The sequence below is a fragment of the Falco rusticolus genome, chromosome 7 (genome assembly GCF_015220075.1).
Source record: "Falco rusticolus isolate bFalRus1 chromosome 7, bFalRus1.pri, whole genome shotgun sequence".
In the NCBI taxonomy this organism is placed as follows: Eukaryota; Metazoa; Chordata; class Aves; order Falconiformes; family Falconidae; genus Falco; species Falco rusticolus.
This window is the reverse complement of record NC_051193.1, coordinates 36,404,321-36,431,356: the sequence shown is the minus strand read 5'-3', so window position 1 is coordinate 36,431,356 and position 27,036 is coordinate 36,404,321. Positions and strand designations below refer to the sequence as shown.

General features: G+C 54.8%; 1 protein-coding gene across 1 annotated transcript; it reads left to right on the top strand.

Moving 5' to 3' along the window:
* AMN (amnion associated transmembrane protein) lies at positions 1 to 22,413 on the top strand. The gene is given in 13 exon segments (XM_037396227.1): positions 1 to 126; positions 2,342 to 2,432; positions 2,434 to 2,458; positions 2,566 to 2,610; positions 12,401 to 12,488; positions 13,997 to 14,232; positions 15,810 to 15,947; positions 16,029 to 16,137; positions 17,201 to 17,283; positions 18,257 to 18,443; positions 19,169 to 19,343; positions 21,722 to 21,824; positions 22,094 to 22,413. Coding segments are annotated over 13 exon segments (1,434 nt in total). The 5' UTR covers positions 1 to 83; the 3' UTR covers positions 22,205 to 22,413.
* Positions 22,414 to 27,036: the final 4,623 nt, after the last annotated feature.

Here is a 27,036-nt window from a genome sequence, read left to right as displayed (position 1 = left end):
CCCATCACGTGCTGCCAGGAAGAGGGTCCAAGGTCCAGCTGGGCAGGGGCTGCAGAGGCGAGGGCTGGCAGCCTGCTGCCGAAATGAAGCACCTGTTCCTCCTCCTCAGTGTTCCTGCAGCTCCCGGTGAGTATGCCCAAGGCTTGACTGCCATGGTGAGCAGGGGTGACCGCTGGATGACTTCCCCATTTTGGGTGTGCCTTTGGCAATCCTGTTTTGGAGCAGAGCTGCAGGATCTGTCACTTAAGTGTCTCTGTAATGCAAATAGGAAAAGGCGTTTCTAACTGGACGGAGAGGGAAAGCAGGGGAATGAGGCTGGATTACCGTATGGTGTCCACTGCACCTCCGCAGCTCGGGTTTTCCTGCTCTTATTTGAAGCCAGCAGCTCTGCACTGCAGGACACACTCTGTTGAATATGCATGTAGCTTTGATGTTCAAGGACTGCGCTTCCCTGGAGACAAGGCTGATTAAATAGCACGCTGATATTTCCAGGGCTGTGGAGGGTGCAGGAATGCATCAGCACAGTGGTTATGGGGGGAACAGGCTTGGCAAGTGGAGATGAACCTCTGCGGCCCCAGAGCTCCGGGCCGGAGGAGATGGAGATGCTGCTGCCAACGGAGCCATCTCTTCGGTGTGGTGTGGCATGAGCTTGCTTGACACAACTTGCAAGTTGCGTCAAATATCTTTGCAGCTGCGGGAGTATGAGGTGTGTGTGCAATGGGGCTGGCTGCACCTTTCTGCTGAAGCTTTAACCTCTGTTCCCCGACTTCCCGGCATGGGAGGGACACAAGTCAACCGCAGCAGGGACAGAACAACTTGCAGTTGCCATCTGGGGGGCTTTTCCTTTCTCAAGCTCTTTTCAGCTCCAAGCCAGCAACACATTTGTGCCCACAACACTGCAGGCAGCTATCTGGGTCCTGTTCTTATCACTGTTGCAGTCTTTTTTCCCTTCCAGGAGTTTTAAAGTGGATATGGGGCAGGGAGCGTTTGCTCTGAGGGCTCCTTCATGCAGCAGAAAGTGGTGGCGGCAGCCTGGCGTGGGGCTGGGAGAGCCCCCTGCACCTTGCACCCAGGCTTCAGCCCCTATTCCTACATCAGGATTTCATTCTGGTTAAAAATACATAATTTTCTCTTCACCTGGACATGGCTACGTACCGCAATGGTCTCAGCAGAGCCCCTGGCCGAGTCAGACAGAGTGACTTGTGCTCTGAGGCCATCCTTGTGTGCTGATAAAGCCTCTGCAGAGTCTATTTAGCACAACTGGTCACATCCCTCCCATCGCATGGACTAGCAGGGCCCAGGTTTCTTGCAGTGCACCTCCCTCCGTCAGCCAGAGTCATTCAGACACGCCTGTCTCCCCAGGCTGGGCTGGGGGGTCCCACGCCCCCTCCTGTCCCCTTCACCCAACCTCCAGCACCCAAGTCCCACTCCACATCCTGGTCCCCCACCACTGGCTTGCTATGAATTTTGTAGTTTGTGGGGTTCCCTCTAAAGAAAAGAACACCTATATTAAGAGCAAACGTTTTTTTCTTTTTTCTTTTTTTCTGCCCTCTTTCTGTCTCATAACTCACCTGCCCAAAGCCATTTTAATTTTGGCTGCTGGAGATTCCTCTCCAGCTGAACATGCATCCCCAGCCAAGCCCGGGTGATGTCAGGCTGGGAGGCACGTGGCTCCGCAATGCTCATGCAAACAGAGTGGGACAGAGTGGAAACCCACCTCTGCCACAGCCTGTGGGGATCCTGTGGGGACAGGACCGCCACTGTCCCAGCCAACCCCGTGGGGAAGACCTCTATCTCCCAACCTGCCAGTGCCTCAAGCTGCAGAACACCATTGAATCCTCTCCCTCCAGCCCCAGGCACATGAAACCAGCCCATAGTTTTTGCTACACGTCCCATAGGAAATGCCTTTTTTCCTCTTGCCTTGTCCTCACAGTCCTGCCTGCTCTGCATGCCTGCTCTGTATCTACTGGAAACACCAAGGCTGAGAGATCTCTGCACATTTAATTAGTCCGAGTGCCAACACAACCCACTGCATTGAACACTTAGGTACCGCAGTGGTGCCTATTGTCTTGCAGGACTTTCCTGCCTCCTCTCTGCCTGCCAAGTATTTGCCCCTTACTCCTCTTCCTACCGGGTGGGTAAAACCATCACTCAGCCAAAAAATACCCCTGTGCAGAGGAAAGCTGTGACTGCTCAACTGGAAACACTTAGGGGCTGCTCTTTTGGTGGAAAAATCCCCAAACCTGGCCTAAAAAAAGCTAAACCATCCTATAACGCATCCTGGAGATGGCTCCCAGTGCCTCCCATGGACTTGTTTTCATGGTTTTCCTGCTCCTCCCAGCTGCCACTGCCGCCGTGTACAAGCAGTGGATCCCCAACACCAATTTTGAAGCCGCCTCCAACTGGGATAAAGGCAGAGCCCCCTGTGCGGTGATGTGTTCATTTTGAGGAGAATAAGGTACCGAACTTTTTTATTTTATTTATTTTTTGCAAAACCTCATTGGGCATCGGAAGCCCTTTACCTGCCGGGGAAACATATGCTTTTACTTTTGCTTTTTTTTACAGGTGGTCTCGGTCTTCATCAGCTCTCCCCACGCACTGACAGACGTGGTAAGGCGGCGTGCAGAGGTGCCTGGTGGGTGGGCGAGGGCAGGGCTGGTGCTGGAGCACTGCCAGCTGCGTGGCACGGCCCCATCCACCTCTCCAGGGACTTTGACAGTTTGCTCCATTGTCCAGCCAGAGGAGGACACCTTGGCTGGGGCAAGGGACTAGAGTCACGGCAGGCTGTGTCTCTCTGTACCATGGAGCTAAAAAGCCTGTTTCTGGGATTATTTTTTTTCATTATGGGAGATGGGGGACAGCACCCCAAAACTCACTTTCATTGGGAAGAAATGAAATTTTTCTCCCCAAAGGAAGGATAAACCTCCTCTATGGGACTGAGAGACTTTGATGGTATTTTTGCTGACAGCACCAACCCATGGCATTGCTGATGCAGAGCAGGCACTAGCCCCAGGCAGAGACTAACTAAAGCTGACATCAAAATACCTTGAAATGAAAACAAACCGTTCTGGGAAATCCCAAAATGTTGCTCAAGAAATTTTCTTTCAAGTGCCATAGAGTTATATAGTTTTCTGCAATGTTATTAGCCTGGTTGTGACAGGATGGACACAGCACACTACTGAAATGCATGTGTTGAGTGAGATGAGGCTGGGGAGCCTTGCCTCAGAGGGGTTCCTCAGCAGCCCAGTGTCCCCCCAAAAGAGGAGCCCTGCCCAGAGCAGGCTGACAGGCAGCCATGAAATCGTGGGGTCTTGATCCCCATGGTTTGAAGAGTCAAATTTAACAGGGAGGAATAAAAGCAAAAAGCACCAGGATGGCCCAAAATGGGCCGGATCCCATTTGAAAAATCTCCTCCCCTGCACAGGGCGAGCTCGCAGCTGAGTTTCCCCTCGGTTTTAGGGCAGCTTTGCTCTTTTATAGGCTGTTGAATTCGAACAAGCACTTGAAATTTGTGGTGTAGTTTGTTCAGGCTGTCTACGCCACTAATAGTTTTGATGCTTTAATAACACCATGCACCACATTTAATTCCTCTACAAATATTTGGAGGAGTTACTTTATTTATATGGCATTTAAAATACGAATTTTGAAGGAAAGAATGTACTGGGGAAATACGTTCAAATATAATATAATAAATGATGTGGAATTTACCCAGAGAAGAAAAGAGCGAAATATCACTCCAGTAGATTTTATTTTACTTACAGATGAATGTATAATATTTCTAAAGTACTTTCATCAGGGGCCTGCAAAGTGCGTAATTGCAGAGCAGCGTTATTCATTATGGTGCGAGCCTTTCACCACCAAGCTGAAGAGCCGAGCTGAGCCAAGGAATCCGTGGCCGTGCCGACCACGTGCTGGCTGCTCAGGGGGGTCTTTCCCACACATCCCCTGAGTGATGGGGCCAGGGTGCCAGAGTGGCCCCCAACTCATCCCGATCAAAGGATCCAGCAGTCCTTGTGGGAGACCCCAGGGTCTCGCTGCTGCCCTGGGGTTTCTCCGGGATCCTGGTGCTGGTAAGTGGCTGTGTAGGCTCCAGGGTTACAGTGAGTATGACAATCCCACCACTCCGCAGGAGAGGAAGGCTGGGGGGGCCACAAGGGAATAAATCGTGGCAGCAGCACGGGCTGTGAGAGCGCAGCACTGCTCCCCTCCAGCCAGGGGCTAGCCCTGCCGCTGCACAGACTGCGCCACTTGTAAGCAGCCAAGCTCGTCCTAGGCCATAACCCGTACTGCAGCCCATACCGTCCTTCTGAGTATCACCGCCCCAAAGGTTGGCAACGAACTGTCCCAGCAAGTTTCCTAGTGCGGTCGTCAAAAATTCTTTTTAATTTCAGCTCAGCCGCTTCCCTCCTGTGTACTGCTGTGCTCCATTGTCACCAGGTGATACAAAGACTGCCAAGGTTAGGGATGAAAAAGAATTCAAACCCGGCACCTGAGCCAGTTTGCCACTTGTGGGGATGGCATGAAATTTGGCAACCAGCTGGTTAGAAAATGAATTGGTCATGAGGCTTTTTGCAGAGAGGCTGGGCTGCACCTGTTCAGCTGCTGGCCGTGCCGCACTGGAGCATTAATCACTTAAATCAGCAGGAATACATTAAGCTTTAGAGTCGCCATGGAGATGCTATACAGACTTTGGCCAAAAAAAAAAAGGAGAACATTGCTTGCCATAGTAGTGCAGGAGGAAATTCACAGCCAGGGAAGGGGCTGGGTTCTGATTGACTTTCATGAGGATGGTGCCTGCTGCAGTGGGTGCAGGGAGGGGATGCTTGGTGCCAGTGCCCCACCGGTGGAGGAGCAGCATGAGACCTCCCATCCCAACTCCCCAGCTGCGTGGAGCAAGCCCTGAGGTGCTGGGGGTCCTCATGTGCCACCATCAGCCCCCACCCGAGACATTTATGTTACAGGAAACACTTCTGTACGGTGATCCCTCTAGCTCCCCTCCCCATCCATCCCACGTAGGCACCATCCAAGTGCTGGGAGCTGCTTTCCTGGGAGGAGCCTGGGGCTGTTGGGGCATGCGGGGCAGGCAACCTGCCTCCCTGCTCGAGGGAAAGCCAGTTGTCACCCACCTCAGTGGTTATTTGATCTGGAGTTTTGTGTGGATCCTTAATTCAGCCACACACTAAATCCAAATCCAGCTCAAGTGTAAGTGACTTTGAAGCACAACTGTTGTGATTAAGCTGGATTTTGTATGGTACTTAGCTGCCTAAAGATGCAGATCAGTATTTAGCCGGCTTTCACAGGCACCTGGGAGTAAAGCCCCCAAAATGATGGAGGTGCTCGGAGTGGCTGTGTCTGACACGGGTGCTCCAGGGCAAGGAAGGCTTTGGCTTTGCTTGTCTCCCTGCTGCAGTGAAGGGCTCCTCTGAGGGGGTTGGACCCTCTGGCTATGGCTCTGCTTCCAAAGGGAGCCAGGCCAGGGCATGCTGCAACTGCAAGCCCAGCATCTGCCCCGATAACAACCAGCCCTGGTACAGTTTGTGCCTGAGCCAGCCAGCACTGCAGCGCAGCTCAGGGATGGATGATGCTGCTTGCTATTTTTGGGGTGGCAGGAGTCAGGTTTAGCCACGTGGGCAGAAGTAGCCTCGTTCAACCCCCATGGTGCCAGGGTCAGGGCACTGCCCGGGGTTATTCGGCAGCACTGATGTCACCTTTCCAGCTCTGCCCCATCACCAAGCCCTGCCACGGTGGTGAGAGCTGCCTGTACTTCCTCCCTGCCCATCCCATGAGGGACCACAAAGTCTGGGTGAGGGTCGGGAGCGCGTGAGCACTGGTGTCTAACTGGTGACGCCTTGCCCAGCCTTATATTTTTAGCTGCCTAATTGCGAGAGCAGAATGTACTCGGCTTTGCTGCAGGATGCTCCTGCTCGGTTCCTGGCAGAGATTGATCTTGAAATGCCAATTGCTCTCCAGGGGCACCGGCTCTAATGAATTGCCACAGTCTGTGCTCGTCCCAGGCACCAGCACTCCCTCTGCTCTGCTCCCCAAAAGGCAGGGTAACGAGATACCCAGGAAAAGGATTATTTTTCCTTCTCCTGAGATGAAGGTAAAAATTTTCACAGGAGTGCGTGTGTGAGTGCCAGCACATAATTACAAGCCCCAGTCCTGCCAGTTTTTCTCCAGCAGTGTTCCTGCTGAAGGTTTGCCCTAGGAAAGGAGTGCAGTAAGGCAGCCTTTTACAGGCGCCTCCCCGAGTTTATTTGCTCCTTGCAGGCTAGCTTCCAGCAGAAGGACTTACTAAAACCTGTGATGAGTGGAGCAGCTTTTCTGCATCCTGGGCTGGAGTGGATGCTGGGGCAGGTCTGGCTGGGTGGCTGCTCTGTGGACAGTCTGCTGGCCCTTGCTGGGGGGGGTTGGCTTCCCTGCCCACAGCTCAAGCCGCTTTCCAGCTCTTTCTGACCTTGCCTGTGGAGGGAGGTTCCGGAAAATGAGCTGAACTAACCTGAAGTAGATTTGGCAAATGGCTTTAAGCCTCTGCGTGCCTTCTGCATCTGTAAGTCAGGTGTCTTGGGCTGGTTTACCTTAATGCACTCCCCGATGGTGTCCCAATGTCCTCCTGTCTCCCTGGGACACCTGATTGCTGCACCCTGCTGGAGCCTGGTTGGCTCCACATCTGGAAGTGTGCACTGGGGTGCTCCAGTCAAATCCATGGCCTTTTTGAGTCCATTGCTTTCTTTACCCCCTCATGGCTTTTATTGGGCTCCGCAGGGTGGTTTGGCAAGGCGGGTGATGGCCAGTACCTGTGTGGGATGGCCAGGAGCTGCACCTTTGTGGGGACAGGCAGGAGCGTGATGTTTTGGAAGCCCAGTGCGCCAGGCCACCCACGTGCCAGGGGATGTGGTGGCAAGGTCAGCTTGGGCAGGTGATGTAGGGAGCCCTAACCCCAAAATGCAACGTAAAACATGACAAGCAGACACGGCGGGGAACCGGCTCCTGTATTAATGAGAGCGTGGCCATGCTGCTGCCAAAGGACCCTGCCTTACGGGAGGGGGAGGCAGGGACGCAGGCATGGGAGAGCAGCCAAGTGCCTCATTAGCTCGCAGGGGATGATGCTGAAATGATGATGTCCTGCCAGCCCACCGCTCCTTTGCCTGTGCCCCTGCCTGCTCTGGGGGGATGAAAGCAGAGGGGTGAGTTATTGCTAGGAGCAGAGGAGGGCTGGTGGGCATCTTCTGCCTGCTGCTGAGCAGTCCAGCAGAGAGAAGCACTAGCTTCTGTGTCCTGTGCCAGCCTGCTTGAGCGTGGATTTCACGAGGATAAAAAAAATGTGGGTTTTGCCTGGTTTCCTTGGGATTCTAAAGCCCCACTCCACATGGGAGCATGTGGCTGGGCAGGGAGCAATTTGGGCAGCAAGGTCCTAGTCCAGTAGCAGGTTGCCCTTCTCGGTTCACCCAGAGGTCTCAAGGGGGCTGCAGGTCATCCTGCCTTGCTGGCCCCTCTCATGGAGGACCTGGAATAGCCAGTGCAGGATCAGGGGCCGTGGTGGGGGCAGGCTAGAGCTGGCGGCAGGCTGGGGGTGTGGGGTGGCACGTGCAGCCAGCGCGAAGGATGCTGGCCTGAGGCTGCAGGTGGGACCTTCGCCTGGGCAGCGGATGAGTGAACCCCTGCTAACGAACCCAAGGAACCCTGTGGCGAGCAAGCCCCTGGCAATGCTCCAGAGCCATCAAAGGGATTCACCTGCAGATGACTCTGGCACCATGCCTTTCTGGAGCCTTCAGCCAGCGGCTGGCTCCCACCCAAGCACCCACACACCCAGCTGTGCTCAGACCCCCTGGCACCAATGGGCGTTGGGAAAACCCCCACTATTCCCACCCATGGGCAGCAGCAGGCAGGGGCTGCCTGCTGCCATCTGCGGGCTGCTGCTGCCCCAGGAAAGCAGGACTGGAGGAGATGATACAGAAATAATTTTACTTGTGCATTAATGCCTGTGGTGGGTTACAGGACTCTGTGTTGGAGAAATAATCCCCTCGCATCCTACCCTGGCGATGTTTTTTGATGGAGTGCCACCAGCACCAGCCCCAAAGCTGGTCCCAGGCTGGGTACCAGGTGATGGGAAGTATCCAGGAGCCATGTGCAGCCCTGATGGCTGACGACCTGCTCACTGGTGCACCCATGGGCACAGCGCTGCAGAGCCCAGTGTGCCCAGGCAGTCTCAGCATTGCATGATGGGGATGGTGGCACTTCTCACCTGACCAAGGAATTCAAATGTGTTGGTGCTGCAAATTAAAACAAGGCTGGGGGAAGAGCTGGCTGCAATCATGACCATCGCTCATCCAGGTTCAAAGCAGAAGTGCTGCATTTTTTCCTGCGCTGGTGATGGTGACATGCCAGTCACACTGCTGCTGTCAGTCATCTCAGCCTGATGCTCGTGAATTGAGGAGGGTCGGGATGTGCCAGAGGCTGGTTCAAAGCCACCCACTTCAAAAGCTGCCTTTCGGCCCTTTCAGAGGTTAGTTTCATTTTCGCTTATGTGTTGGGGCAGCAGGATTTCTTCTCAGTGGTCCAACACTGTGGTTACAAACGTGGTCACTCTGAGCTGAGAGCCACATGGGGTTTTTCCTCTTTTTTTTTTATTTTCCCTGACTTTGATGAGAAATATGATGATTGTGTTCCAGTTGTCACTACACTTGATAAGGATGACCGAGGAGGTAAGTCATTTACCAGTATCAGGGACAGAAAATGACTAGTGGGACTCTAAGCTCGCTGTATTAATGGCCCTGGAGTACAGGCTGGCAGGAGCAAGGGAAAGCAGATGAAACTGCCTGCTTTTTGGCTCTGGTCCTTTGGTACATGTCATTGCTCAGTTCAAAATGTACTTGGAAAGCAGCCCAGCCTATATGCAATTTCTATACTAAACTCCCAAATGCAGAAAACCACTGCCCAAGCAGTGTCCATTTATCCCCTGCAGTGAGCTGAGATGCTTAACTTATGTTAGGAAAAAAGAAATGGCAAATTGTTTACAAACTAAGATCGCCTAGATGACAGAGCCACTTCTGAAATGCTCCCCAGTGGTGTGCATCTTGGGGAGCACTGGTGGTGGATGGGCAGCACCTCTGCCTCGGTGGACAAGGAGCTGTATCTGCAGGGACCAGCTTCAGAAATTCCTGCTACAAAGCAGAAGTACAGGGCTCTTCTTGCACGTCATGTTTGTGGAGGTGAGGTGGCTCCATCCCCCAGCTTGCATTGTCTTGTGTTGCATTTTAATCCCAGGGCTGGTGCTGACAATGTTTGGGCAGTCCCAGAGTGTGGAGTCAGCAGCTGGGACAGCGTGTGTGCCGTGGGACTCTCGTTTCTCTGCCACACTCACACTCACACTCACATGGACAGCTTCCTCTGGGCTTGGGGGGGGAAGTCCAGCCAGCCTGGGCTTCTGGCCTCGGTGGTGGAGGGGGATCTCCAATGGTAGCTGGAGAAGCTTCATTTCCGCAGAGAGCCCAGCGTCTCCAGAGCCCTGCACAGGCACTGCAGGCATGGGACAGATTTAGCGTGAACATTTCCTCTTGTGTCTTTCCGCGGGCAGGATTGGTGCTGTGCACTGCTGACCTGCGCCTGCTCTGCACCCCACCCAGTCCCCGCTCACCTGGGCCCTTGCAGGCCCAGGAGGATGCGACCTTGGTTGGTCACTGAACCAGTATTTGTGCGTCTGTGTGCACTCGCATGTGTATCTAACCAAGCAAGCCCGCCTTATCTCTGCTCTTGCCACACTGAACTCAGCTGCACCAGGTGGATCCTTACGAGGTTTTCCTTGCTTTACTTTGTGCGTTCGGTGCACACAGTGCTCTTGCATTGCTCCCTGGAGCAGCACGAGTGTTGCAGCTTACAAATCTAGGCACATACTTGTCTAAGCATTGTCTCTGTGGTGTTTTTCTCCCCCCTAGTTACTTTGTGAAGACCTGAATGGCCAACCCCCTGGACAGGAAAGCTCATTGTGTCCTGCATGGACACCACAGGGTGTTTGGGAAGCTCTGACCCACAGCTATAGTCAAAGCGTTTGGTAACTACAGGGAAAAGAACTGTCAGGCAGGCAGAGATGAGAGCAGGGACTTCCCAACCCTGGGCACTTGATCTAGCCACAGCATTCACAAACACCAGCTTCTGCAGCCTGGGAAAGCAAGCAGAGGCCAGCCAGCCATGGCCTTGCTGTCACCCATCCTTGTCACCAGCAGCTGCTGTCTGATTTTTCTTCCTCCACCCAAAGGTCCCTGCAGCTAAGGGCCTGAGTGTCCCCAGGTGACTGATGTGAAGAGCTGGTGCCCTGTGCTGGTGGAATGATCTATCATGTCCCATCCATGAGCAGCTCAGCTGTACCCCAGCAGCCAGCTGGCCACCCTTGCTGCTTAGCCCCGTCATGCACAGCAGGCTGCAGGGTGGTGACCTGCAAACTGGGCAAGAGGCAGCACTGAGGGGGCTCCGGCCCGAAGTGGCCCAGGGGGTTTGGGAGAAGGGACTTGGTTGACAGTGCTGCTGGCACCTGCCCTGGGTACAGACATTAGCTGATGGCTCTGAAGTGTTCTACCACCTGTTCCTGCATGGGCTCACAGGAAAACAAGCCAGGGAACCTCTGAAGTGAAGCATCTTGTGAAAGAAGCTGCTAGCATAGACCTTGCTCAGCTCAAAGCAGGCCAAGTCCTGAGCATCAAAATGTCACTAGACATGGCTTTTGCATCTGTGGCTGAAGGACATGTTGCTGTTCTTATCCTGGCAGATCTTTCAGCCTCTTTCAGTGCTTTGGTATTGGAAAAATTGGCTTTATTCAAGGGTAGTAGAAATTCAGAGAACTTGATGGCATGGTCTCCTGTTAGGCATGGCACACGCTACCGTCTCATGGGGCAGTGTCCATAGGCAAAGGCTTCTTCCTGGTCGGTGGGGAGACTCCATACCCTTGGGGCAGACATTGCCCAGACATCAGCTATTTATCTTGTCATCCCCTCTTGTCCAGCCCAACGTACAGCGTTGCTTGGTCTGAAGCAGGTGGTGCCCAGGAGCACGGCAGGGCTCTTCTCAGTGGCAGCTGCCCTCTGCTCTGCACCCTGGCTTCTCACAGTTCCTGAACCAAGAGGAAAAGCTAGGCTATGGCCTTCAAACCACCGCACCACCAAGGCACTAAGCTTCTAAGCAGTTGTCTACACCGTGGGGGTGAGGAGCTTTTAACCATGTGTTCCCCCCTGCCTCAAGGTGGTCCCTCTGTGGGACAGCATCCTCAGGCGAGACTGCGCCAATAACAGAGCTATCGCAGCCACCCGCAGCAGTCATTCGTAATTCTCGCTTTCCCTAACCTACATGCATATTTAAAGATCAGTTAAGTAGATGAAACCTTAAAATCCCGTCTAACATGCTTCTGCCTGAGCACAGGACCCAGTGCATCAGCACAACGCAGTCCTGGGGGGCTTCTGGCTGCTGTCTGGGGAGTGATGCTAAAGCCCTGGATAGACCAAGTCACAGTAGAAGGGAGCCTTGAACATCACTCACTCCTTGACGTGTGAAAATACTGGGGGAAAACCTGATTTTCTCTCTGGCAATTTCTCATGGTAAAATGAGACGGCTGGGCTGAAGAACCCATGCGCTGTGAACCCGTCGGCTGACAGTGGTTTGGCAAGGCCTGTCCCGGAGCTGGCAGTGCCAGCTGGTGACCTGGGTGGCCACAGCTCCTTGCCGAAAGGGTTCCCCATGGCAAAGCTGCACCTGCTGAGGTTTGTCCTTGTGCCCCCAAGCAGAAGCCTGCCCAGGCTGAAACCAGGGAAATGTGGTGACCCTGATGACCTGCTGGCAATGTCCTGCCCGACAGGAGGAGGGTGTAGCTGTGGCAAGCTGTGCCAAATGCCACTTTGTGCTTTCTTTAGCTCACACCATGAACCCACTATCTGACACCTCACCAAGCATTGCTTGGGCCCCTGGGTTATTTTTTTTTGTAGGGCAAGTGCAGCCCCCGGAGGTGAGAACCCATTAAGTCAGGGGACCTCTGGTCAGGTTTTTCATGGCATACCAATGTACAAAGCCATTTCTGAGCCGCTGAGAGCGTGTGCAAGAGGAGGAAAGAGCTGTCAAAAGAGCTTATTTTGCTTTCCCTTGTTCTTGCTTCCCTGAATGCTTCATGCCTTTCTGCGTGACTGGAAGGCAATGTTAAACTACCTCTCCCCATCGCAGTGTCCCCATCTGTAAAAACAGGAGCCGATACCTGCCGATTTAACGTGGGGCACGGCAAGGGTGACTCCTAATGACTTTAAAAGTGCCTCAGAGACAGCAAGTGTAATAGGCAGCCTAATAATTAGCACTGTTATTTGAATACAAGCCTGAGTGGCTGGCAACAGGACTGCACAGTAATACTCTGAATCCCTTCATCTAGTACCTGCCCCTGAATGGAGAATTGGTGCTGGCATCTGGTGCAGGATTCGCAGCTTTCGATGGCAGCTGGGATCCAGGCTGTGACTCAGGTATTTTGTGCCCAGATCAGTCACCTCATCAGTCCAAGATGAATCATGCAAATTCAGCCCAAACACTGCTACAAAGGTCTTTGCTGGCCCACCTCAAAGTGAATCACTCCTTTTTTAATACCTACCTTTTCTTTGATGACCTCCCTCACATCAGATCTTTTTTTTCCTGCTAGATCACCTGTCTTCTAAAAAAATAATTACAGCAGGGAAACCTTTGAAGTTGTAGCAGAGAGGCAAATATTGTTTGTATTTTACCCTGCCTATTAAGCACGTAGCCACATCAAAGCCCTCATTTACTTTGCCATGGTATTTCTAAAGAAAACTGGTTAGGAGTTACACACCGGTGAGCTGAACCGCAGCCATCGCAGCGAGCTGGCCCTTGGCTCAGTGTGCACAGGCATTTCAGCACGAGCGCATCCTTCTCTCCCCTCTTAGCCTCCAGCCCAAGTTTGCTGTGACTGAGACAGCAGGTTTGTACCATCAGTGGCTGTTATTAGTCTGACAGCTGTTTGCTAGGGAGGTGCATTTGGGGCATTAAGCTACCTGATGCTTTCAGTGGCAAGTAACTTTTTAGTTCAACTGCAAGAAAGGAAGAGTCCAAGCGGAATGCCTTTGCCTGCACTCTGACTAGCAAAAGAACAGAGAAAAAAAGAGAAAAAGTCCAAATGGGTCTGTCCAGAGGGAGGACTGTAGCATCAGACTCTCTGGAGCCACCCTGAAATCCTTCATCCCTACCTTTTTTATGGTTTGGGACTGTTTGCACCCCATCAGGGATGCTCTGGCAGCTGCACTTTGTACTGGGCTGACCACGTGCTGCTCCCCTGAAATTAACTGGCATTTCTGGGGCAAATTACACAAATGGATTTTTTTAAGCATGATTTTAAAACAAATGCAAATAATTCCGTCAATAAACTGAATCAGTAAAGGTTCAGCTGTTGGAGAGGGGTAAAAAGGGAGCAGGGCACTGCATGATGATACTGTGACCAGCTGGGAAATGGTTAATGGTTAAGTCATTAGTGGTTAAATGGGGCACCAAAACAACTGGTTTTGGGGTTACCTGTGGTAGGGAACAGGACCAGTCGTGTTTCTGCAGGCCTGCCAGGCTGCTTGGAAAATGGGACATGAATTAACATACCCATTTTTATCTGGTTTAGCTATTATTCAGCATTTGGGCAGCTGTTTTCCTCCCTAATCATAAAGGTGCGCTTTAAAGAAGCAGAGGGCAATATGCCCTGGGGGATCTGGGGCCAGAGACCTGCAGCCAGAAGCGGGGTCCAGGCTGAGCTGAGGTCCCAGCCCCGAGCGCTGGAAATCTCCCCGAGCTCTGGGAGGTGCCCGCAACAGCTGCCTGGGAGGGTGATGCCGGGGCCAGCCCTTCGCTCCCTGCCTGCAGGGTGAGCTCCTTTGCTTCAGGCCAAGCGACGCCTGGTTTCACCAACCCTGATGCACCTACTGGGGCTGCAGATTTGAGTCCGGGTCATGCTCAACCTTTTCTGCTGCTTTTCCAGGTGCAACAGTGAGTTTTGCCGATGCCGAGCACCGCGCATGGTTTGACCCCACACTGTGGCAGGCTGTGTCCCCCGGCGGGGAGCTGGAGCCAAGCGGGAGCATCTTTTCAGTGGATGAGGAACGAGTCCCGTGCAGCTATGATGATGTTATCTTCCAGCCCGAAACCTCCTTCCGGGTAAACGTTGACTCATCACGGCGAGTGATTCACGTCCGCAGCCTCTCTCTCATGGGCCAGGTAACATGGGGATGGTGAGAAACCAGCTTGACACCTCCTTGCCAGGGCCCCAAAGTAGGTCAGGAGAGGAAGGACCACCAGGGATGGAGGAGCGGTGCTGTACGGGGAGGTGGGGCATTCCCACGGTGCTGCAGCTTCAGGGGCTGCTGCTGCTGTGGATGGGCTCGAGGATTTTTTTCCTCTACCGTTTTGTTATCGCCTCCCTCCCTGCAGTGTGGGAGCACAGGTCATCTCACTATTCACATTGAAAAAAATAACGGCCAACGTGCATGGGTCAAACCACCAGAACATGACATCTTCTCTGGCATCCAGGGGCTGCCCCCTTCCCAGGCATGTGTCCACAGCTGCACAGCTGAGGGCCCCTCTGGGGACACCTCCCTGTCACCCCAACCCTAACATGGCCTGTGGCCCGGCAATCGTCTCCCAGCTTTGCTTCGGTACTGTTCTCTAATTGATTGGAGGGATAATTATAGAAACGCTGGCAGTCGTCTGTGCTTCAGCCTAGGAATCAGGCACACGCCGAGCCCCATCCCTTGCCGGTCGGAGGAGTGAAAGATCACAGGCATCACAGCAGCAAACACAGGCTCCTTCCAGGAGTGGGAGATGCGGCAGTCATTTCATAACTTATTTATTATCTCTACACTGCACTGCCTGGGATCTGTCATTTTGGGGGCAGGCATTAGGTAACTGCTTTTTGAACAATAAACTCAGCCAGTGTCCAGGCAGGTGCAGGCAATTCTAGACAAGGCAGCACCTCGATGGAGCTCACCATGGGCACATGTAGCCCCAGGGATACAGAGGGGAATGCTCTTGGGTGCTTGGAGTGATGCTGTTCCTGCTGATGCCTTGGGACTACCCCATGGCACAGCATCCCCCCCAGATCTGCGCCCCACCCCCACCCCCAGGACTGCAGCTGGCTATGCACTGGGGCAGAAGCTGCTGCGGAGCAATGAAAGGAGAAGGTGCTTGTTGGTTTCCTAAAAACTGAGCTTATAAGCTACATTGGCCCTTTGGAGCCAGCCCACTCCTTGCTTTGCGGGGGGTATTTTCAGCCCAGGGCATGAGAAATCCTCCTGTTGTGCCAGGGCATGGAGAAGCCTCCTGTGGAAGACAGCAGGTGAGGGAATTGCCAGCAGCTTGGCAGGATGAGGCTGGTCCGTCCAGCTCAGCCTTTGCTAATGCCAAGCCCACTGAAACGCTTCCCAGATGGAAGGAAAACACCTCAGATCCAGCCCCTTCCTCCCAGTAACTAAAAGCTGATAACTTGAATTCTCTGGGCCAGCAGAAAGAGTGAAAGCAAGAAGAAAAAAGTGCCCAGCCATCTCATGACTTATTTATAGTCCTTTTTGTTTGTTTGTTTTTTAAATTAGAAAGGGTTTTTCTGTTGGCCCTGTGGAAAAGCCCGGGTGGGTGTACTGGCAGAATTTTCCTGCTGCGCTCACTGCCTGCGATGGGGCTGCCCTAAGGTGGCCATCAGCCACGGCACTGGGCACCAAGGCGGCAAGGCCAGGTGCCTGGGGACAGCGCTGGGACCCGGCTGGGGATACTCACCCGCTTTGTTGCTCTTTTCCACGCAGGAGTTCAGCAGCCCAGAGGCCTGGGCTGGGTACCTGCGGGGTCCCTCCGCCCCGCTGCATTTTCACGGCAATGGTACTCTCCAAGTGACAGGCACCGGCTGTCCTGACAAGTCTGGCTGTGCCTGCGGGAACGCCCCGGTGAGTCCTCCCATTGCAGTTTGGGGGGGTGCCATTGCAATTTGAGGGATGAGTGACTGATGCTGCCCTGCTCTCCTTTAGGATGGCCACCGCATCTGTGCGGCCCTGCTTGGGGTGTCAGGGCGGCAGTGCCCAGCGCCGGCGTGCCAGAGCCCTTTGCAGCCCCTTGGCCACTGCTGCAGGGTCTGTGGTGAGTGGGGGGCACAGCCCTATTCCTCCTACCTGCCACGTCAGCTGTCCCAGCCCCCTGCCCCTGGCTCCACATGGGAAGGCTTGGTGCGGGGCATGCTGCTTGCTGTGGGATGATGGTTTGCTGTATCACTGTTCCCATGGGTCCCGTTAGCATGTCCCACCTGCATCCCCTGTGCCACCCTCCTGGGGCATCTCTCTGGAGCATCAGCCTGGCTTTTGCGAGCCTGTTCTGAGCTGCAGCCCTTTGTCCCTGCCTCTGGTTTATCCTGTCAGGATGTCACAGCTCATCAAGTTAATAGGGCTCTGCTGAGTTTTTGCAGTGGAAAATGCACCTGTTTCACCATAATGTCAGCTTCCCAACAGCAAGTTTGTTTCATTTCATTTAAAATAAAACCATGCAGATTGACAGTGTTCCCTCTGCAATGGGCGCTTCTCCATTAATCTATCTGGAAGGTTGCTAAGGGGAATTTTTCACACGCAATTGTACCTAGGTATTTGGTATATCATACCAAATTCATTAAAATGCCACCATGCATTTCTCTGACAGGTTTCTAAAAGCAGAGCCCTTTATAGCCTTTAGGAGAATTTCATCATTTCAACAAATGCTTACTTGCATTTTTTCCAAGGCAAATATTGGACTCGGTGACTGCAGTACAGTGGTATGGGGAGCGAAGGTGTCCCCTCCTCTCTGTCTTCCCCCCCAAGCCAGAGTAGTGTTGCTGAAGTGCAGCCTTGCAGCCCCAAAGCCAGTTCTATGCAGAGCTTCCTGGAGGGATGTGTGGGAGAAAGATTTCCAGGGAAAGCTTCCCTCCAGAACATGGTGGTAACCAAAAGCCTTTCATCAAACCCAGTTGATAAAAAGACTGTTGAGGGAGGGAGAGGTTTCCCTGGGGCAGCGCTGCTTGGGCAGGGCTGTGGAGCCACCTCTCCTGAGCCCAGCCAGACCAGTTGCATACTGGAGAGTCCCCAGTGCCTTTCACGGCAGTCGGAGCTGTGCTGCCGCAGCAGCTCTCTGCCTGGGCTCAGTGACAATGTCGCATCTGTCTCTTTTCGGGCTGCAGGAGCCACTGTTAACCTGGATTTCACTCCCGATTTTGACCTGCAGAAGTACCGGGACAGAGTGGTCCAAGCCTTGCTGAGCCAGGTACGTCACCCTGCCAGACTGGAAGGGGCTAACGGAGCCACGAGCCACCGGCCACATCTGCCGGTGACTTGATGCTGGTGGGGCTGTCTAGTAGGGCACTCAGTGCCAGCACTGCGGGAGGTTCAGCCTCACCCCCCACCACCCCGCAGGGCTCACCCCCCACATTTGGCCTCTTGGATGTGCCAGCTTGCCATGGGGGCTGGTGCAGTGTCCCTTGTGCCCCACCACAGCCACGCTGCCCCTCTCACCACAGGGCAGGGACAGCTGCCGACAGGCAGATGGGGGAGGATGCAGGGGGACTTGCTAGAAACCCTGGTCTAGAAAACACAGGAGGCCAGGTCTAGATAACGTGGGAGGTCAGGCCATGCACCTGGGGTCATGCAAACCTGCTGCAGGGGATGCTGTGGCCTCTGGGAGATAGCTCCCAACGCTGGGCTGCTTTTTCATTCCCCAGTAGGCAAGCACTGGGTGGGAACCCGCACTGGTCAGCGTGCAGATGCATGCTCTGCCAAGCATCACTCCATGCTACTGCTTGTCAGACACGGCATGACATCCCTTCTCCTGGCTGGGAGCTGCCAGAGGAGGAGGTGTGCTCTGAGTTACACTGGAAGGATCGATATCAGGGTATTGCTCCATTGATCCTGAGCTGAAAGCCTGCTGCCTGCCCTCCTTACAGCTGCACATGTCTTAATACAGCGTTTAATGGGTGTGCTACATGAAACTGCTTTCTTGGCACGCTCACCTCCGTGGGGGATGCTGCATGCCAGGTGCTGGTCACAGGTTGGAAAGCAGAGGGGATATGAACCTCTCATCTGGGAAACGCAAACACAACGGCACTGAGGTAACAGTGACGGCTAGCATGAAGATTTATAGGTGGGCCTTACTGGTGCATCCATAATGGCTGTCTATAAAGGTGACTAATTTCTGCCTACCACTCTCATGGGCTTTATGCATCTCCTTGTGTTTTGAAAAGCCCAAGTACGCTGGCGTGCAGATGGCCATATCCAAGGTGCACAAAGAGCAGACCTTCCTGGGAGTCATACCTCGAGGTTCCGTTCCTCTCATCCAAATTGTGCTGATTGATAATGGAACAGGAGCGCAGATGGGCACCACTGCAGAGCAACTGGCAGCAGACATCGTGGAGGACACAGCACAGCACGGTAATAGTGCCGTCCTCCCCGGCAGGTCCCCCGCAGGCTCACATAAACCCCCTGCTGTCTGGAGCTCCTTGTCCCCTGCCAGCAGCCCACGTGTCCAGCTGGGCTTTAAATGTCTCCAGGAACGGAGACTCCACTAACAGCTCCAGGCAGCCTGTCCTTGCGATTGACCACTGCTGCAGTAAAGCAGTTTCTTCTTATATCTAAATGGAATTTACCGTATTTCAGGTTGTGCCCATTGCCTCTTGCCCTGTCACTGGGCACCGCTGAGAAGAGCCTGGCTCAGCACTCCAGCTCTGTCTTGCCAGGGCAGAGCAGAGGGGAAGGGTCACCTCTCTTGACCTGCTGGCAACCCTCCTCATCCTGCAGCCCGGGATACCATTGTCCTTCTGTGCCATATCTGGCCATGGTCAGCTTGGTGCCCTCCAGGACCCCCGGGTCCCTCTCTGCAGAGCTGCTTTCCAGCCAGAGCGCTGCACGTGCAGGCAGCCACGAGAGCTGGCAGATGCTGATGAGCACGTAGATCACAGCCAGGGGACATGGTGGTTGTTGTGTACGTAGCAGGCTCACATGGGCTTGTCCCAGTTGAGTCAACCCCTGTCCCCGGGGAAAGGTGATGAAGCAGGTGAGCAGTGCCAGACTCAGCTGCAGGCTCCCTCTGCCTGGTCTGTGGGGGGATGTGTCGCCCTGTCCAGTTCTCACCCCTATTTCTTCCTGCTCTTTCCCAGGTGAAACACTGGGCATTTCAAGTGCCAGACTGGAGGTGGCCACTGGCAGCACTTTCAGCGGGCAAGTGGGGAGCCATGCCTTGAGCAGGATCACAGCAGGGATGGTCTCGGGGCTGCTCTTCTGTCTGCTGTTCCTTGGGGGCATGTTCTTTCTCAACAGGAAGGGAAAGCTAAGGTAGGTGTGGGGTTTCTGCTGGCAGCATATTGCCAGGCTTCTGCTTTGGGCCATCTGTCACCCCAGGCTGTCCTTCCAGCTATCCTGGTGGCACAGGAGCATGTGGTACTGCCCAGATCTCCCACAGTGGTGGCCATGGCCAGGCAGTCTGCTATATTCAACATTACTGGTTCATAGAAGCATAGAATGGTTTGGGTTGGAAGGGACCTTTGAAGATCGTCTAGTCCACTCTGCCACTGTGGGCAGGGACACCTTCCACTAGCCCAGGTTGCTCAAAGCACCATCCAACCTGGCCTTGAGCGCTTCCAGGGATGAGGGATCACAGCTTCTCTGGGCAACCTGTTCCAGTGTCTCACCACCCTGATACAAAAGAATTTCTTACATCTTCTCTCGGTCTACCCTCTTCTAGTCTAAAACCATTGCCCTTGTTGTTCCTCATGGTTTATTGGAGGTGAGGTAGCTGAAAGGCACTTCTGTACCCTTGGGCTGATACTTCAGTCTCCTCCATGACTGGGAGGATTTGCTTCTTGGCATGGTGCAGCATGCCCTGGAGGAGCAGGGCTGCTGCAGCTCGGCTGCAGCTCTGCACAGCCTGCACGTGCTGCCTGGTGGCACCTCCTGTCCCTTGTACCCATCAGTTTGCAGCCCTGCCAGGGGGTGGAGGACTGAAACTGCCAGTTGCTAAATAGAAACGCATCAAAATAATGCAAAACAGTCTTTCCACAGTTTTGTAGCCATGAAAGGGAGTGTGAGCATCCAAAAGCAAATGCAGCTTCTGGTGCATTAGTTGCTCATGCTGCATGGAGAGCGGTGTGCATGTCCCAAGGGAGGGATGGCAGGGCACATGGCCTGACTGCATCACAGCTGTGAGCTGGTCAGAACCGCCTCTTCTCCATCACCTTTTCTCCTTGCAGCTTGGAGACGGGCTCTGGTGGTGAATAGGGCATCCCAGCAGTGCCCATAGCAGGTGCTTGGGGCACCCACTTCTGCTCCTCGCTCATGCACCCACCTTCATGTGGAGGACTTTGCAGGGTTTAGTGGCAGACCTTTTTGTGCGTGAGGCCATCCTCTGAGCCGCTATGGCTTGTCTTACCTCCCTGAACATGGGTGAGTGGGTTTAGACCCTATGCATTTTATAACCACGGGGGTGGGAATTGCTCAAATTGCATGTGCGAAGTGCACTGATGTCTGCCAGGGGATGATGAGCTCACCAGTGCTCGGGCTGGACATGTCACAGGCTCATAAGTCAGGTTGTTTCTTCCCTCCTGGTTCCTCCAACGGGGTTTTCTCACTGCGCAGCAGCAGCCGTGGCCAGGAATGCTTGTCCTGCCGCTCAGCACGTGCTGACATGACATTTCCTAGCAATAAACCCGCGCCTTCATTTAATTTCTAAATAAAGCTCCCAGTTCCATAATTGCTACTTGATGATTTATCTTCCACTGACACTTCTTTGGATGCCGGACAGGCCTTTGAAACCAGCTCCGTCAGCAGCAGGAGGGAAATTCATGTATCTACAGGAGACAGGGATGAACCTGAGCTCAGGCTACGTCCCCAGCCGACCTGCTCCTGCTGCGCGTCCCTGGGTGACTGTCCCCGGCTGTCCCTGGCAGGGCCCTTTTGGGTGGTGCTGCAGAGCATCGTGAAGGCATCTGATACCAGTAGGGATGCTGCAAATTGGGCAGGAGGTGCTGGGAGCCTGCAGAGCCTGCCTCCACACAGCAAAGCTGTCCTGACCACCAGTGAATTTAGCTTGTTTCCACCAAAAAGGGCCTGGCACAGCCTCCCTGCAGGTAGACAGCTCCTCCAGCTGTGTGCGCAGAGCCTGAAGGCACAGGGTTTAAATATCCATGGGCTCCCAGGACCTGCGGGGTCGTGTGCGAGCCCACTGCTTAAGCCCACCCGCACCAGGTGCCTGCTCCAGGGAATGATGTTTGGTGACTGGGACCCTTAGGATAAGAGTAATGAATACAATAATAAAAGGAGTGATGATGATTAAGAGGATAAAACGATAACATAAAAATAATGTTAAAAGTGATTAGTGTTTGTTGAGATTGCAGTGGGAACTGGTGTCAGCTCCGCGGCAATTCATTTTAGGCCACAGGGGGAGAGTGATGGCTCCAAAGCAAAGCCTGTGCTAGGGTTGTCTGCATCTGACAAACAATTCCCTCCAGGATGCAGGTCCCAGACATCCAGGCTTAATGTTTTTTGCTGGATATGGCAGCTTTTCCCTGGGAAAGGGTACAAACATCCTATTTCAAAGACAGCCTGATATTTGCCCCCTAGTTTTCCCATCCACCTCTTGAAAACGCAGGGTTTTGACCAGGGTAGCTGCTGGGATGTGGGGGATGTGGGTGGGTGATGCCCAGGTCTCTCCTCAGGTTGCCTGCCCTGCACCTCCACCGGCCCTGGGACAGAGCAGAGGACCCGGCGTCCCCTGCACCAGCCAGTGACAAGGGCTTCGACAACCCCATGTTTGACGTGGTGAGTTACCATTTCCCCAGGACACAGGGCTGTGGGCAGGGGGTGGTGGGGGCCCAGCCAGAGCCCACTCCAGTGCCAGTGGGGGGGCAATGCAAGGTGCAATGCATCTGGCAGGGTTCCTCCTTTCCCCAGGCCAGGAGAGATCTGTGGGACGGTCCCGCCGTCCTGCAGGTCACCAGCTGTACGGACTCAGTGCCTGGGTGGGTTTTGCCAAGGGTTTGGCTTCTTTCCTTGCCCGTCAGTTGCCTTTCCTTCTCTCGGTGCTGCAGGAGCCACCAGTCACTGACCCTGGAGAGGAGATACCGCAGGAGATGGCTCCCAAAGACCACCAGGTCTTCTACTTCAACCCTCTGTACAATGCAAGCGAGACAGAGGCCTGATTCTGGGGGCAGCCACCACCTCCCCGGGGACACCATCGCCTCTCCAGCCCTCACAGCCCCTCACATCACTCCTGGTGGGATCTAAACCACAGGCAGATCCCAACTGAATAAAAGTGTCTGCACGATGAAGGAAATGACAGCAAACCTTCGCCATTAGGGATCAGCCACACAGGCACGGCCTCTCTGGTGTTGCTTCTGGGTTTTAAACGGGATTTTGTAAGTATCAGTCCTATTGAGACAGTTTGACATTGAGATTTGGGTCCCAGGTGATATCTGGAGAAGCTGGGGTCTAACTTGGCATGCTGTGCTTTAGCCATACCATGATGGATTTGCCAAGGGCATGTGGCAGGTTGAAGGATGCATCCCTGGATGTGTGATGGAGTCAGTGCTCACATGCATTTCAAATGCCCAAATACTTTCAGGGCTTGGACCTCTTTGGTTTAAAAGGAGTTTATTTTGCTTTCCAGCAGTGTGCTTGGTGTTGGGGGATCTCTGCTCAGGGTCCCCTCTTCCTCCTGTTGGGGACCTCACTCCCATCCCCTGGGCACTGGCACAAGGTGCAGCCCTCAGCAAGTATTTCCCTCCCCATCCCCTCCACTGAGCTACCTGACTCACTCCTTCCCTCTGCATCTGGGCTGACAGCTGTAAGACCCCTCTTGGCTCTTGGATTTGTCGTGCTATTCCCTGTGGCGAGAGACTGCATCTTCTCCTGGTCCAAGGGGAAAGAGGTTTGGTGCGGGTGCTGGGGGTGCCGGGCAAGGATGCAGGCTGGCACCGGGCATGCTGGGGGTGCCGGGTAGGGATGCAGGCTGGCACCGGGCATGCTGGGGGTGCCGGGTAGGGATGCAGGCTGGCACCGGGCATGCTGGGGGTGCCGGGTAAGGATGCAGGCTGGCACCGGGCATGCTGGGGGTGCCGGGTAGGGATGCAGGCTGGCACCGGGCATGCTGGGGGTGCCGGGTAGGGATGCAGGCTGGCACCGGGCATGCTGGGGGTGCTGGATAGGGATGCAGGCTGGCACCGGGCATGCTGGGGGTGCCGGGTAGGGATGCAGGCTGGCACCGGGCATGCTGGGGGTGCCGGGTAAGGATGCAGGCTGGCACCGGGTATGCTGGGGGTGCTGGATAGGGATGCAGGCTGGCACCGGGTATGCTGGGGGTGCCGGGTAAGGATGCAGGCTGGCACCGGGTATGCTGGGGGTGCCGGGTAGGGATGCAGGCTGGCACCGGGCATGCTGGGGGTGCCGGGTAGGGATGCAGGCTGGCACCGGGCATGCTGGGGGTGCCGGGTAAGGATGCAGGCTGGCACCGGGTATGCTGGGGGTGCTGGGTAGGGATGCAGGCTGGCACCGGGTATGCTGGGGGTGCCGGGTAAGGATGCAGGCTGGCACCGGGCATGCTGGGGGTGCTGGATAGGGATGCAGGCTGGCACCGGGCATGCTGGGGGTGCCGGGTAGGGATGCAGGCTGGCACCGGGCATGCTGGGGGTGCCGGGTAAGGATGCAGGCTGGCACCGGGCATGCTGGGGGTGCCGGGTAAGGATGCAGGCTGGCACCGGGTATGCTGGGGGTGCTGGATAGGGATGCAGGCTGGCACCGGGTATGCTGGGGGTGCCGGGTAAGGATGCAGGCTGGCACCGGGTATGCTGGGAGTGCCGGGTAGGGATGCAGGCTGGCACCGGGCATGCTGGGGGTGCCGGGTAGGGATGCAGGCTGGCACCGGGCATGCTGGGGGTGCCGGGTAAGGATGCAGGCTGGCACCGGGTATGCTGGGGGTGCTGGGTAGGGATGCAGGCTGGCACCGGGTATGCTGGGGGTGCCGGGTAAGGATGCAGGCTGGCACCGGGCATGCTGGGAGTGCCGGGTAGGGATGCAGCCTGGCACCGGGCATGCTGGGGGTGCCGGGTAGGGATGCAGCCTGGCACCGGGCATGCTGGGAGTGCCAGGTAGGGATGCAGGCTGGCACCGGGCATGCTGGGGGTGCCGGGTAGGGATGCAGGCTGGCACCGGGCATGCTGGCCAGTCTCTAATGAGAGTCAGGGCAGTGGTGCTGAAGGGCCTTGCTAGCAGCGGTGTTCATGGCCTGGCGTGTGTCAAGTACCCTCAGCTGCCTGCAGTGTCAGGCAGCACATCCTTATGGGAGCAGGTCTGATGGGTGAGGCTGAAATTATGGAGATGTATGCAAATTGATGCAAATTTACACGGTACTGGGTTTTCAGCAGGGCTTGTTGGCGTATTCCATGAGGAAGCAGCTATTTTAATTTTATTATATTTTGTTCTTGTCTCTGGAAGACATAATCTCTTCCAAAGGCCTGGGAATTCATCAGAGCCCTGACGAAGGGTGATGGGCAGCATGTGGCGGGGAGATCACCTGGGGCCCTGCTGCCCCCTGCCCACAGAGGGACTTCAGTAACGAGCAGTACGAGCAGTCAGGACACAAAACACAAGCCAGGCAGGGAACAAGACCATCTCCAAGGCCCTGGTTGCTGCCATCGCTCTGCAAGTGGGACAGAGCCCGGCGGGGAGGAGGTCTGTGCTCAGGTGCACACTGCTGGGATTTCACCATGCTCACCTCTCTTGGGGGTGCCCGTCTGGCAGTACTGGGAGGAAAAGCGACTTGCCCAGGCAGGAGCTTCTGCTGTGGCTGTCGGGCACTTGGCGCTGAATGAAATGGTCACCAGCCAGGTCAAAAAGCAGAGAAAGCCATTTGCTGCTGCAGGAGGTGGCTGACATGAGCAGGTGGGGAATACCCAAGTCTCACCATCCCGTGGTCCTGCAACAAGTGCATCTCTGTGGAGTCTGTGGAGAGCAGTGGCCCAGGGACAGGTCCCCAAAACTCACCCCACAGCACACAGTCACCCCCATGAAATGAACCTGAGGAAGACACACACACACACACACCCCCCCACACACCCACACCAGCCCAAGCTCTTGTCTGGACTTCACGAGCCAAGACAGCACCCCGCAGCTGGGGGAGGGGGTGCCAGTGCAGGCACAGCACAGCGCAGGGTGCAGGGCAGCGCGGGCAGCCCGTGCATTGCTCGCCATCAAGGCGCTGGTGCCGCAATGTTACCATGGTGCCTGTGAGAGCAGCCGCAGCATCCTCTGGCCCGGACCGCGGCTGGGTCTGGCTGCAGAGAGGGAGGGATTCGTATCCGTAAGGGTGCTTTACTTGCTGCCTGTGAGAGCCTCTTTGTGCTCTTTTCCCCCTTTCAAATCACTTCATGGCAAGTGCCTGTACCACCTCTAGCTTACAAGCCTTCAAGTACACACATACAGACGATTGATTTTGCCATGGCTCAGGCCAAGGCAGTGCTGTGTGCTGGAGGCTGTTGTACCAGGCAGCCCCGCACACCAGCGCTGCCACCTCCAAGGAGAGCTCAGGGCCGGACCCCAGGGAGCCACCGGAGGGAACAGCCTCCCTCCCCGTGCTATTCCTGGGCCTCTTGCTCCAGGACTGCACAGGGTCTTGGCGGTTGCAATCCCCACAACGTGCGCTGAAGGCAAGAGCATCCCATGGCCACATGTTTGGAGAGGAAAAAGACAACCCACTGGCAACAGGAGGGAGAAGAACCCACTGGCAACAGGGACCACTGCACAAGATGGCAGCAGGATAGTATCTCCCCCCTGTGAGCTGCTGAAGACCACGGTGCCGCATCCCACCTGGGCGCGCAGGGATTTCAGGGTGAGGAAGGCAGGCATGTGCCTGTGCGGTGGGATGGCCTCCAGGGACGTGCAGCTGGCCACACAGCTGGCACAGAGGGAGGCAGGCCACCTTCCAGCAGATCACCGCCTGGTCACCCCTCTGTATTGGGGTGTACAGATTTGCTGTTGGCAAGGCTTCATTTCTAAAACGCATTACCAGCTCGAGGTCACTTACAATAGAGGCTTTAATTAAAGTAGAGATCAATTTTTTTCAGCCTGCTAGCAGAGCACATTCTGTACTTTTCCTTCAGGAGCCACGTTCACTCACTCGTACAGAAAGCATCACAGGGAGCAAGGAGCTCTGCAGAAAAAACGGAAGCACCAGAGTCAGTTTGTGGTGCTGGGGACCAACAGCTCCCAGAAAACCAGCTGTATCCATCACCACTCTGCGCCCCAGAGCCCCAGCGCAGGCAGGGTAACACAAAGGGCTGCAGTACCTAAGAGTCTCTCCTGGGATCCTGCCTAAACAAGGAATTTAATGCTCAGACATCTTCGGTAAGCAGCGCATCAGGTGGGTGGTTTATGCCACCTCGTCTGTGCGCAGCACACGGCTGGGCACCTGATGGCTTTGTTTTGCTCTTGGTCCTGAGAGTCAGGGAACCCCTGCTGTGACAGACTAATGCAAAATGCATTAGTGTTAATGGCAAGATCTCAGGAGTAGCTGCTTCCTGGGGTCTACCTGCGCACTATTAATGGACACCAACTCGTGTCAATGTGCCTTCCCTCTACGGGTTACAGCTGCTCACAGAAGTTGTGCAAATCTGGATTCAGACGGTGCGGCAGGCAGGAGAGCTTAAAATACCACCGAGCCTACAAACAGACTTTGGCCAATGCATTTTTTTAATTTTTTTTTTTTTTTTTTTTTTTTTTTTTTTTAGCAAGAGGTAGCAGCAGCGAAAGGGAGGGGACTTGGCAGGGTCTGGCAGCACCAGGGTGCAGGAGCTGGCCAAGGCGCTGCGGGGTTGCAGCAGAGCTGTGGCCGTCTCCTCCATCAGCATTCAGGGCTCCGTACTGCTCTTCCTCAGGGGACTGCAGAGCAGGGACTGCATATGAAACTGGAACGCAACCGATGCTGCAAAACATCTGAGGGGTTTATCTATGAGAAAAAGACCAACAGAGCTGCATAAAC